The 12,500-nt window shown below is 46.6% G+C and overlaps 1 protein-coding gene across 2 annotated transcripts in view; it reads right to left on the reverse strand.

Annotated features, from left to right (window-relative positions):
• The window catches only part of plcl1 (phospholipase C like 1), an 82,936-nt gene that overhangs the window by 6,155 nt on the left and 64,281 nt on the right, over nucleotides 1-12,500 (reverse strand). For both annotated transcript variants that reach the window (XR_013791441.1, XM_079519279.1), the window contains exons 2-8: nucleotides 11,813-11,887; nucleotides 11,367-11,654; nucleotides 10,424-10,696; nucleotides 8,016-8,407; nucleotides 6,701-7,817; nucleotides 5,703-5,879; nucleotides 391-753 (exon numbers count right to left, since the gene is read on the reverse strand). Coding sequence is in view for 1 of the 2 variants with exons in the window: in XM_079519279.1 (XP_079375405.1) it covers nucleotides 391-753; nucleotides 5,703-5,879; nucleotides 6,701-7,817; nucleotides 8,016-8,407; nucleotides 10,424-10,696; nucleotides 11,367-11,654; nucleotides 11,813-11,887 (2,685 nt within the window). In the remaining variant the exon portion in view is untranslated. The remainder of the gene's footprint in view (nucleotides 1-390; nucleotides 754-5,702; nucleotides 5,880-6,700; nucleotides 7,818-8,015; nucleotides 8,408-10,423; nucleotides 10,697-11,366; nucleotides 11,655-11,812; nucleotides 11,888-12,500) is intronic.

Here is a 12,500-nt window from a genome sequence, read left to right on the forward strand (position 1 = left end):
ATTTAAATGTAGTTTACTGCTGTTATAACAATCTGAACAATGCTTGGATGTTATGATACTTGCACTTACATGTACAGTATGAATATCCTATAAGATTTAGCCCCCATCTTATGAGAGATATGTGACATTTATGCTGTCGTTAGACCAGGCCAGGGTTGGCAACATTTTCCAGCTCAGGATTATGGAATTGATCACTTATGTCTGAAAATAGTGGCACGTTGTGAGCTTGTAGATGAGGGGGGGGGGATCTTTTACAAAATGTAAACAAATGGGGAATTTAATTGTTGTTGAAAATATAAAAAAAACAATTTGTAAGAAAGGTTAAAACACCCAAAATGGGTCACGACGCCATGTTTTGGAAACACTGCTTTAGAGCGTCGCCTCTCTGACCTGAGCTTCCTCCCGCAGGTCGGCGGCCTCCTTCAGCGGACCGCTGGCCACCTTGAAGGTCTCGTCCACCACCTTGATGCCGGTGTGTCTCAGCGTGACGTACTCCCGCCCACGCCTCCCCACCCTCCTGACCGACAGCCCGCGCCGCTGGGCCTTGCCCCCACCTCGGCGGTTGGTGACCGCCACGTGGACAAACAGGCTGGCGTGGGGCAAGGGGTCCCCCGTCAGGTCCAGCAGGGGCACGTTGCGGTAGCCAGGCTGCAGGCACTCGAAGGCCACGCTGTACTGGCCGATGAAGTCATCGCCGATGTAGTCGTCGTCCAACACCACAAAGCGCAGGAGGGCCAGCTCTGGCATGTTCACCTGGAGACAGTGAGAATAAATATAAATAATATAAATAAAAATAAATATCCAAACTATCCCAGCAGTGCTGCCAGCCCCCGGACTGCTAAATGAATCCATGGAAACCAAACGCTATCGTGCTGAAGTTATCAGAGTCAGAATCTGTTTGACTTGGTGCATTACTCTCACATACGTAGAACCATACTACGATCGTGAGTGTTGAGGAAAACAGAACAATATACTGCAGATGAGAGGAAATAAGTATAAAATATATTAGTATGGTATGTGTATATTTATCTTTAAATTAATGAATTATACAGTAGGTGAAAATCTTCAGAAATGTTCAAAACAAAACATTTGCCAGCATAGCTAAAATAGCAGATCTACAAGCTCAAAGATCAGCTATTTTGAAAGATTCTCTGCGACACTCACAGCACTCCTATAATGTACAGCATATCTTCAGATTGTCAAAACAAACAACACACCACTTTCGTGGTTAATTCTCCTAAAAACACTCATCTTTTATTAACATCTTAAGACGATGGGCCTTGGACTGCTTCGCTCAATGAAATAGTTGTTTAATTATACCAACTTTTAATATTTAATGGTTGTCACCTGAGGCCAGAGGAAGTGCAGACCTAAGTAAGCTCAGACAGTGTGTAAATATGTCACACTGCATTATTAATACACTCTGGATTTAGAGTCAGAAGTCATCTCCTTGTCCCTCTCCCTCTCCCTCTCTCTCTCTCTGGGAATCAAGGCACATGGGCACAGTGAAGATGCATTTCATTAGCTGTTTATGTGGTGGCAGACGGTCAATTAATCACATAATCGCGGCGCTTGCAGGCCGTGTGGTTCGAGCAGAATATTTCCTGTTATTAAAGGATCATTTATAAACACATTCAGGGTCACCTCTGGCTAAATGACTCGGGGAGCATTGGGAACATATTGCACTGGACACGCTGGTTGAAATATTACACCGGGGTGCTCAACTTCTGGAATAGCTAAAGTAGAAAAAAAGCTCATACGATAGGCAGACACGCAGAGAGAGACAGACGGAGAGAGAGAGAGAGAGACAGAGACAGAGAGAGGGTTTAAATGGACATAATCAACTTAATGTATTCATTTGGAGGAGAGCAAATAAGAACCAATTGACACACACACACACACACACACACACACACACACACACACACACACACACACACACACACACACACACACACACACACACACACACACACACACACACACACACACACACACACACACACACACACACACACACACACACACACACACACACACACACACACACACACACACACACACGCAGTGATGGATTTGTGTTTATGGAAAAGAAAGTAATAGCAGGACAGAGAGAGGGGAAGGCTGACTATCTATCACTTCCTGCAAAGAATACATATACACCTGCCCCGGGGCAGAGCTCTGTGTGCGTGTGTGTGCGCGTGTGTGCGTGCGTGCCTGCGTGCGTGCGTGCGTAGAACTGCATGAAGCAATAAGAGTTTGAGGCCTTGAGGCTCCAAGTGGCAGGAAAGAAAACAAACCATCAACAAAGTCCCTGCCGACGAGTGGCTGTGTACGTGCATACCTACTTACATATGCACGCACATGCACGTGCATACGTATGTGCATGCTTGCATGAATGCATGCGTGTTGTTTCACATCTGCTAAAACCTTTTGAAGGATGACAATACAGCAGTACTTGTCTGTCTGTCTGTCTGTCTGTCTGTCTGTCTGTCTGTCTGTCTGGTCGTCGTCACCCCTTAAACATATGCAGGGCCATGGCTTAATGATTCACCAGTAAGTAAAGTCTTGGGGTGGCAGTGGGGGGAGCTGGCAGTAATGGATACAGAAGCAGGGAGCATGTCAAACTGAACAAATTAAGTTCAGGCTGCCCCTGGAGTCCTGAGCTGTGCTATTATGAAGTAATGTGTGTCTGTTTGTGCGTGCGTGCGTGCGTGCGTGCGTGCGTGCAGTCGTGCATTTCCATTAAGCTGTGAGATAGGGCTGAGCACAGAGGAGAGTGTTTGGAGTCTCATGCATGGAGAAGCCAGACCTCTCTCTCTCTCTCTCTCTCTCTCTCTCTCTCTCTCTCTCTCTCTCTCTCTCTTCCCCCCCCCTCCCCTCTCTCTCCCATCTGGTTTTGTATTTCATTTGACAAAGGCCAAGACTGAGATAGAATGACAGTTTTGACATGTTATTTCGAACTCGACACACTTCTCCTGAACAGCACTGCAGAAAAGAGCAAGGTGAAGTGGTGCCGTGGAGAATGCCTGCCCTTGCACTTCGAGCAGAAACCTAATATAAGAGCTGAAATGCTTCATTTATACTCCACCATAAGACTGTGTCGCACTGGCAGATCTACAAGCTCACAATGCGACGCACACAGCAAAGTATAGCTCAGTGTCTAGACATGCAGCAGGAGGTGAGGCAGGCAGCGGTTTTCAGCAGTGCTAACAGACATAATTACAGTTAAACGTTGTACTGTAATGTGTGTGTATGTGATGGCGCGGCTATCCGGTGTCTGAGCTTGGCTGAATGTCGTGGACCTGGAAGCCAGTGATTAAGACATATAAGATCACTGATGCAAACACTTAACCAAACAGTGTGTGTGTGTGTGTGTGTGTGTGTGTTTTGCAGGTCCAACAACTAATGAGACAAGCAGACCTGCACCCTCCTCTCCTCTCCTCTCCTCTCCTCTCCTCTCCTCTCCTCTCCTCTCGTAACTTTCCTCTATTAAACCTCTGGTCATACATACTCCGTAATTGCCTCAAATTTCTGTTGATATCATTATTACTGTGAAAAGAGGTTACCTGAAGATAGCAGTAGTCTTGTTCCTATTTACTCAATTACTCAAAAAGGCGGACAGTTTATGCCAGCATAGAAGAAAACAATGCATAGTCTACTGTTTTCAAGTTCAAGCTCATTAAGCACCCTCTTGACAAACGACCACCATAGCACATTATGAAAATGAAATTGTGGGGCTCGGATTACTGACAGCGAATCCCGGGTTTGATTCCTGGGCCCGACTGGGTCTCGAGCTAAAACGTTTGGGAACCACTGCTCGTGTACTATCAATAAAGGCCAGAGAAGCCTGACAAAATAACTTAAGAAATTCTTAGAAATTCTTAGAAATTCTTATACGAAATTCACGGTTTTGTTTCACACCCACAAATAGGTCTTTTGTCTTCATTGATTGATTTATGCCAATTCTAAGGCAGCTTGCTGGACACATGCAGACATTTGATATGACCTATAAGAGGACACACCGCATTGTTTGTGACAGCTTGTCATTACGGTTCAGCTTCACTAAATACAAACCTGTTCAGAAGTAGCAAGGAAAGCAGGTTCCACCTCACTGCAGTTAACTGATAGAGACACATACAGCGGATCTATGTGCAATCAGCATATTTATGAGAGCTCAGTGGCCTTGAGTCCAATCAGATGCATTATTGCTACTAAATTGAGACCCAAATGAATAACAGAGCGAGAGTCAGGACAGACAAACAGGAGACTATAAACAGGTTGCAGAGGTGAATGGCTTTCATTTCCATTAGAGTTCTCCATCATTCTCCCTCACTCATCATGAGTCTCTCCCTCGCTTACTCAATTTAGCTGGTCAGAAAAATCCTTTGGGTTTGGTTCATCAAACACAGCCTTGTAACAACAATAGTGAAAAAACAATAATAGGAGCAATAGTATGAAGAGAATAAATACAGTATGTACATTGGTCATACCTGTACATTGGTCACAGTGCTTGTGTGTGTTGTGTGCTTTGTTTCGACTTCAAATTTTAGGAGGTAGAGCAGGTCGTCCAATGATCCCTGGGTCGGCGGTTCGAATCCCGGCTCCTCCTGTCCACATGTCGAAGTGTCCTTGGGCAAGACACTGAACCCTACATTGCCTCCAATGAGTCAGTCGGTGTAAGCTTGCCACCATTGGTGTGTGAATGTGGGAAGTGAGGATGCTGGCGTCGACTGTTCGCCGCTTTACCTCCCAATGTATGAATGAATGAACCATTGTAAAGCGCTTTGAGCACTTGGAAAAGCGCTATAAAAATGCAATTCATTATTATTATGTATCTCTTTGTATGTACATTGTGTGCATGTTTTGATACCGTATTGAAAAAGCAATAGGTTGTTCCTCTGCATGTGCTACAGTATGTGCTCACTGGCATGTGAAAAGAGGCTGCAGGCAGTTCCATGTGTATGAGGAGAGGAAATGAGGGAATTGGCATAATGACTCAATTCTGAGAAAAGTGGTGAACACTCCTGTGTGCACTAGAATACTTGAAAGAAAATGTGTACATTTGGCAATCATGAACAAATAATAAATTATTCTGTCCCACTATAGTTGAAAAACTGGTAGAATTCATGGCTGAGCACCAGACACTGGAGTTTATCATGGCACGAATGAACAAAAACACAGAGTGGAAAACGGTGACCTTTGACGGTTCAAAGAATGGCTGCATAGCATACCAAGGAGAGCAGCTTGTCAGAAGCACCGGCCATGTTTCTCCCTCCTTACACTGCTGGGTAAGCTATTTATTGATCAAATGCACTTTTCTCATTGTCTCTGTGAATAACCCATTTTGACCTGAGATCAGATTCTAAAAATGTCTTCTACATCCTGACAGTTTTCTGAAAAAGCTATGTTTCTATGTCAGTGGTTCTTACATTTTTCAAAAATAGCAGACCTACAAGCTCGTAGCGCGCCGCTCGTAGCGCGCCACTCGGTGGCGCGCTATGAGCTTGTAGATCTGCTATTTTTCAATAGCTAAAGCATAGCATAATGCTAACACCAAAAGGGGTTCCCGCCCAAAATGGGATAAATAAGATTATGCGTACGTTTGACCTATACATTCTTGGACAACAACAATTTCCATTTAGTTTTCAATAAATAATCTTTCTGTACACCAAAAAGACCCTATACAGTATATAGTATACCTGAAATTCAAAGGTCTCGTCAAACAGCGGGTCGTCCTGGTTCTGTGCAGCTGTGCGGGTTCGCTGCTCGGCGCAGTCGGACGGCACCCCGTGTAGCTCCAGGACCACGTAGGGGTCGATGACCTCTCCCTTGGCTCCGGCTCCCTGAGGTTTGGGCAGGTTGTGGGCACTGATGACCTGCACACCGTGGTGGGGAAAAGGACTCGCATGTTTTACTGAAGTGAAAGGAGCAAATACTGCAATGAAATACTCTGTTACAAGGAAAAGTATGGAATTCAAAATGTACTTGAGTAAAAGCACAAAAGTGTCGGTATCAAAATGTACTTAAAGCACCAAAAGTAGGAAGTACTCATTCATAGTGCAGAATCTCTCAAGTTTTCAAATGTATACAAATATTTTGGCTTCGGCTTGTAGATCGTCTATTTTCAAATGACCCACATGTATTTTACGGATGAAGTGGTTAATGTATGTTCTGTAATAATAATCAAAATCTACAAAGTAACTAGTAACTAAAGTTTTCAAATAATTGTAGTGGATTGTAGTGGTAAAAGTACAATATTTGCCTCTGAGATGTAGTGGAGTAGAAGTAAAAGTATCAGAAATATTCAAGTAAAGTAGAAATACCTCAACATTGTACTTGAGTACAGTACTTAAGTAAATGTACTTTCCACCACTCGTAGAATGCAGAGCAAATAAGAAATGTACATTTAGACCAAGCAAGTTGAAAACTCACATATATGGAACTCATCACAACATCATAAGCCCAGTCCACATCACACCAATGGTTCGTGGTAAATTCTCTCTCTCACGCAGTCTATGTCAGAGTTATGAGCTTGCTATCTTCAATAATATGCATTGCACGAAAAAAGTATATACACTGTAGGACTTAAGATGCTTCTAAAGCTTTTAGACTGTAGTATTGGGGGACAACGATTAAACTGAAATGCTGAAAATACACAGGAATGCAAAACAGAAGACACAATTGTACATGTGTGTACCTTAATGCGTAGGGTCTGAGGCGGCACACCTGGCACACAGCCCTGTGTGTTGGCGCTGAAGTATGACACCTCCTCCCTCATCACAGCGGGGCGAAGCACGTATCCACAGCCTCCGTTCTGGGTGAAGCGAGCCCTGTGGAGGTCCAGCATGGCCCCGGGGGTCTGCTGGTTCAAGGCCACCAGCTGGACCCCTCCCTTCCAGGACCCCAGGGGGTTGGGGTTGCTGGAGTCCAGTCGGACCGAGCTGGGACGCACGCGGGTCAGCGTGCGCTTGGTGAACACCACCAGCTCCTCTGGGCTCTCGGCGGTCAGCCTCCCGGCCTCGCCTTCGCCGAGGGAGCACATCGTCCAATAGGGCGAGTCGGGAGGCATCATGGGCGTGTTGGGAGAGGAGGGCGTGCTGGGTGGAGACTGCTGTTTCTGACTCGCTCGCTGGGCATAGAAGCTGCGGCTGCCCGTGCGCGCCACGCCCACCAGGTCCGACAGCTCCCGGCGGAGGCGGAGCCTCCTGGGCTGAGTCGGCGGCGGCACCACTAAGACCACGCCCAGTTCCTCCTCACCGGGAATGGTCATTCGCCGCCCGGCCAGGGGCCCTCCCCCTCCGATCTCCTCATCCTCCTCAGACACCTCCCCTTCAGAGCCGTCCTCCTCCGGGAGGAGCTTCTTCCCCACCAGGAGGATGCGTCCCTTCAGCTGCTCGGGGGAGGGGAGCGTCGTGGCCCGCACCCCCATGTGGACGGGGAGGGCCTCTGGGGTGTAGAGACGAGTGCCCAGAACCTTCCTCAAGTGCTGTGCCAGGGTGCGCTGCTGTCCTGGGGAGCACCGCTGGCACAGGTACAACAGCAGAGGATACGGGGAGGTCAGAAAGGCATACTTATTCACCACCTCCAGAGCAGAGCGGATAGTGACAGGACCGTGGTGGTGGTGATGGTGGTGGTGATGGTGGTGGCGGGTGGCTTCGGGGCCATGGTCTACCCCCAGGAGAGGCTCCCCTTCTGGGCCGTCGGTCACTCCCAGCTCCAGGCATCGGCAGCCGGCCTGCAGGGCTTTGGTCAGCCCCCCCAGGTCTGCCTTGCCATGTACCTGGTCGTCAAGCAGATAGGAACGATACGAGGCACTGAGGGAATAATCAACAACATTCAGTTTTACACATTCAGTCATACATAGCACAAATAACTGAACAGTGAATGTAACAACGAATGTAAAAATACTTTTATTTGTCAGGGAAAGTGCAACTAAATTAGATATCGTTATAAATCATGAAACCAAAGCGGTGCCATAATGGTTTACTGTAAGAGTGAAACGCTAAACTGACCTGATGTAGTAGTGGGACAGGGGCATGTTCATGTCCTGGCACACTCCGAGGTGCTCCGGGTCGAGCAGCTGGCACTCGGCCGACTGCAGGTACCGGGCGAAGCCGTCCAGACCTAGCAGCCCCCGCTCCCGGCCCTGGGCGGAGGGCTCGTGGCGCCGAAGCAGCTCCAGGCAGCCCTCGGCGGTGGCCAGCGACAGCCCCTGTTCCGTCTCCAGGAAGAGGCGCAGGTCCTGGGGGTCCAGGCACTCGCGGTCCTTGGACAGCTGCACCAGCAGGAAGTAGACGTCCGGCCGCGTGCACAGCTCACAGTAGGCCTCCTGGAACTCTTCGCGCGTCACGTGCGACGTCAGCTTCTCCTTGCTCCGCTGGATCTCCTTGAAGCGCAGACGCACCTGCAGGCCATGGGGTATTTCAGGAGGGAGGGGGGAGGGGGAGCGTGAACGAGGGAAATGAAGACGAGAGAAGGGAGGGAGAGACATCTCTCCACATGTGCTTGCCCTTTCACAGAGAATGCTTTTTTTTCCAGCGCTCACCCCTTGGTGCAGCACACTGTTCAGGGAAGTCACAGAGGACAGAGAAATGATACCTCTGTACCTTCAGGGAAGTCCCAGAGGACAGAGAAATGATACCTCTGTACATCCTTACCTCAATTAGGAAACTTGAATAGGTCTGTAGATCTATTGAGGGGCAAACGTAACAAACCTGGCCCGGACGGCTGGCGTAGTGGTTCGGGCACCTAGTAGCCTGACAGCGTGTCGCGGGTTCGAATCCCGATCCCGGTGACCTTTGCTGCGTGACACTCCCCAGCTCTCTCTGCCCATTTCCTGTCAGACTACTGTATGCTAATCTAAATCTAATCTAATAAAGGCATAAAAAGCCACATTTAAAAAAAATTATAATAATAAAGAATATAACAAACCTAAGCTATGTTTATCATACTACACATATTACTTTACCTACCTACAATAAGCTACAGTACATGACTATTAAAACACAGCTACATACGTGGGTGGAAACATATTTCCAACATAGGGTTTTCCTCCTGAGGTCTCAGTATGAACACAAACTGGTGTCAAATAATGTGTAAATGAAAGTGTAATTTGATTTAATGTCAGCTTGTTTTAGAACGCACCATACAGTAAGACATGGGAATCCTATAATCCTTTAGTTTAACCCATTTAGACCCGAGGACGCATGTGTGTCATATTATAGCTTTAAACCCATTTTGGGCGGGAACCCCTTTTGGTGTTTTAACAAAGCATTATGTTATACTTTAGCTATTGAAAAATAGCAGATCTACAAGCTCATAGCGCGCCACCGAGTGGCGCGCTATGAACTTGTAGGTCTGCTATTTTTGAAAAATCGTAAAAATGCGGCACAAATCTTTGAATATATATTCTTTCAAAGCGAACGTTTTTTTTATTTCGACGTCAGGCCTGAATGGGTTAATCCTGGCCTCCCTCACGCTCTCACTCTTTCATCTCTCATCATGTCTTACCTATCCTTCTCTTTGGAATTGTTTTCTATGCGCACTCTACTAATTGTTTTCTAGGCACTCTACAAATTGTTTTCCATGCACTCTACAAATTGATTCTTTGCACTCCACAGTACGTGACCATTCACCGTGTCATTGGCTGACTAGGGTTGACGCGCCATGTACTGTAATTATGGGTAAGCGTCTGCTTAATGGCTACATTGTTCAATTGAAAATTGTCTCGTTCTATCTCTATCTATGTGTGTGTGTGTGTGTGTGTGTGTGTGTGTGTGTGTGTGTGTGTGTGCGTCCGTGCGTGCGTGCGTGATGTATATCTCCAAGCCCCCCCCCCCGCCCTTCAGACACCCCCTCTACAGCAATGGTTCCCAAACTTTTGAGCTCAAGACCCAAAAAAGAAATGACACAATAATTGCCCGAGGCCCAAACTAGTGAAAATGGCAGACCTACAATCTCGAGATTGTAGATCGGCTGTATTTTCACTAACATTTTGTATGTATGTATGGATTTATTATTTATTTTTCTTTGATTTCTTCATGACCCAGTAGTGCTGCCAGAATTGGCCAAAAATGAGCTCTCTTGAGTCTTGCGAGATCAAATGAATGATTCATAATTATCTTAATAGCCTAATTTTTGTATAATGTTTTAGTTTACGTGGCACAGAGTCTCGCCAGAACTCACACAGCAATTTTATTGTCATTTTTTAAAATTCGAATCTTAATTTAATAAATTAGATTATTCGTTTATTGTTTTCATTTGAATATGGAATATTCGTTGGCAGCACTATGCCCCAGTGCTTGGGGACCAGTGCTCCACAGAGTGGCACCCTGCAGTCACCCATGTCGTTTCATGACCCCCGCCATCCATCCCACTAACACCGACACCACCGGGACAACCAATAAACACGGGCGCTCACCTTTGCCTCCTTGATGCCTGGACAGAGCTTGCAGATGGTGGCCACCGCCACGTCCTCCGGGGTGAAACCGTAGCCATTCTCGTCCACCTGGGCGAACTCCGAGGCCAGCCACTCATTCCTCATCTTGCTGCCCAGGCTGCCCTCCACCGCCAGGCCACCCGCCTCGTTCAGCCCTCCTCCTCCACTGATGACCGAGGGGTGTGACACCAGGTAGCGCAGGCCGGTCACCCAGATGTTGGCCACGTCCGCCGACAACGCCACCAGATCCAGAGACTAGGAGGAGGGTTAAGGGGAGGGGGTGGATGGATGGAACGATGGATGAGTGTGTTGACACATTGACATTTCTGGTAACAAATGAGGACACGAATGAAGCTCAGATATCACCATTCTCAAGTTACTTGAGAAAGGCTGTCGTGAAGGATTGTCGTGAAACTGGGAATGATCAGTAAGCTCAGGGAAGAGGATTAGCTTTTGGGTCAGAAATGTCAAAGGTCACAATGAAGAAGAGCAATGGCGAACACATAATCATTTCATTTCTACGGTGGAAATCGCGTACAGTATCTTGTTGTGTGTGTGTGTGACCGTCTACATCGGTGCTTCCCAAACATTTCAGCCTGTGACCCAAAGCAGGCAAATATCAAATGTATAATTCGCCCAGGACCCAAACTAGTGAAAATAGCAGATCTACAAGCTCACAACGTGCAGCTACCTTCACTACTTCTTAAATATTTGTTCTTATTTATGGAATTTCTAAGACTTTTCTTTCATTTCTACATGACATTACTGAAAGCTAGTTGTTATTAATTCATGAAAATGTTTGCTCATTTGTGAATGTTTTTTGAAAATGTTTTGAAAAAAAAAAAAAATTAAAAACCAAGGGGGACCCATAATAACAATGTGTCCGCGACCCACCGTTTGGGAAACAGTGGTCTACACACAGTACCTGGTAGTCATCTCCATGCAGGATGGAGAAGGCCGCCTCCTCAGCCAGGTGTTCGGATAACGGCCCGTTGTGGAGGAAGGTCTCCGTGCTCTTCCCGGTGCGGACCTCGCGTATGCCGGCGATGCCCAGCCGAGCGCGGTCCCCGTCCTTCTTGGACGGCTCCCAGCGCAGGCAGCTCAGGTCAGGGTCCAAGGTGTAGAAGCGGCAGTAGACCCTGGAGTTGGGCCGAACCTTCTTCAGCTCGCATCCACCCTGCATGAACGCCAGGCAGTCGGCCGCACTGCTCACCTGCCCAGGGTCAAAACCAAGATTCCAAGGATGAGGCATTTTTCAATGTTATATGCTCAGTCTTAGCAAAGCAGAAAACGTGACTTTTATTCCAGTGTTTTTGCTCTGCTTTGCATTGAGACATTTGTCACGGTGTGCCAGGCTGTCAGCTGGGTTACCTTCTTTTCAGACGGTATGCTGCTGAAGGACACCATCTTCTTCCTTCCACTGCTCACTTTTTGTACCGAAGGATCCTGGGAAATTGAAAGGTCAGGTTTTTTATTAACAAATTCTTGTGTGTAGAAAGATGGTTAGTAAAGAAAAAAATAAGAAAAAATAAAACTAAACAGCACTAAAAATGCACCTTTGTTCATTATGTGTTCTATAACTGCATCTAAAAGCTCCCAAAGCGTCACGATCGAGGTGCTGTTGAGGTTGAAGATCTGCTATGTACATTGTAATTAAATTGTAAATTTCAGACTGTCTACATTTCCCTGTATAAATGCATGTACTTTCAGTCTGACCATAAAACATGCTGCTTAAAAAGAGTCAGAGTACAGTTTCTTTCTACATAATAAAGTGCAGGAACAGCATGCCTGGCATCAGACATATCGGATGACAAAATTGTTGTCAATATTACCCGTGAGACCATGAGTTATTTCTGTATCCTCATCTCCAAACCTGCCAGACAGTTGAAATAACTGGCTTTTACCCAATTATTGTTTTAATCTGTGCCCCTCTTCAAAACCTTGGCTGAAACCTTCCACTTAATTTCCTCTTGGTAATATAGCACCAGTCATAGCACTGACTAGCTGCCAAGTGAACAAGCTGCGCGCACACACACACATACTGTACATTCAAACAGAT

Source organism: Electrona antarctica (genome assembly GCF_951216825.1).
Source record: "Electrona antarctica genome assembly, chromosome: 13".
Lineage (NCBI taxonomy): Eukaryota > Metazoa > Chordata > Actinopteri > Myctophiformes > Myctophidae > Electrona > Electrona antarctica.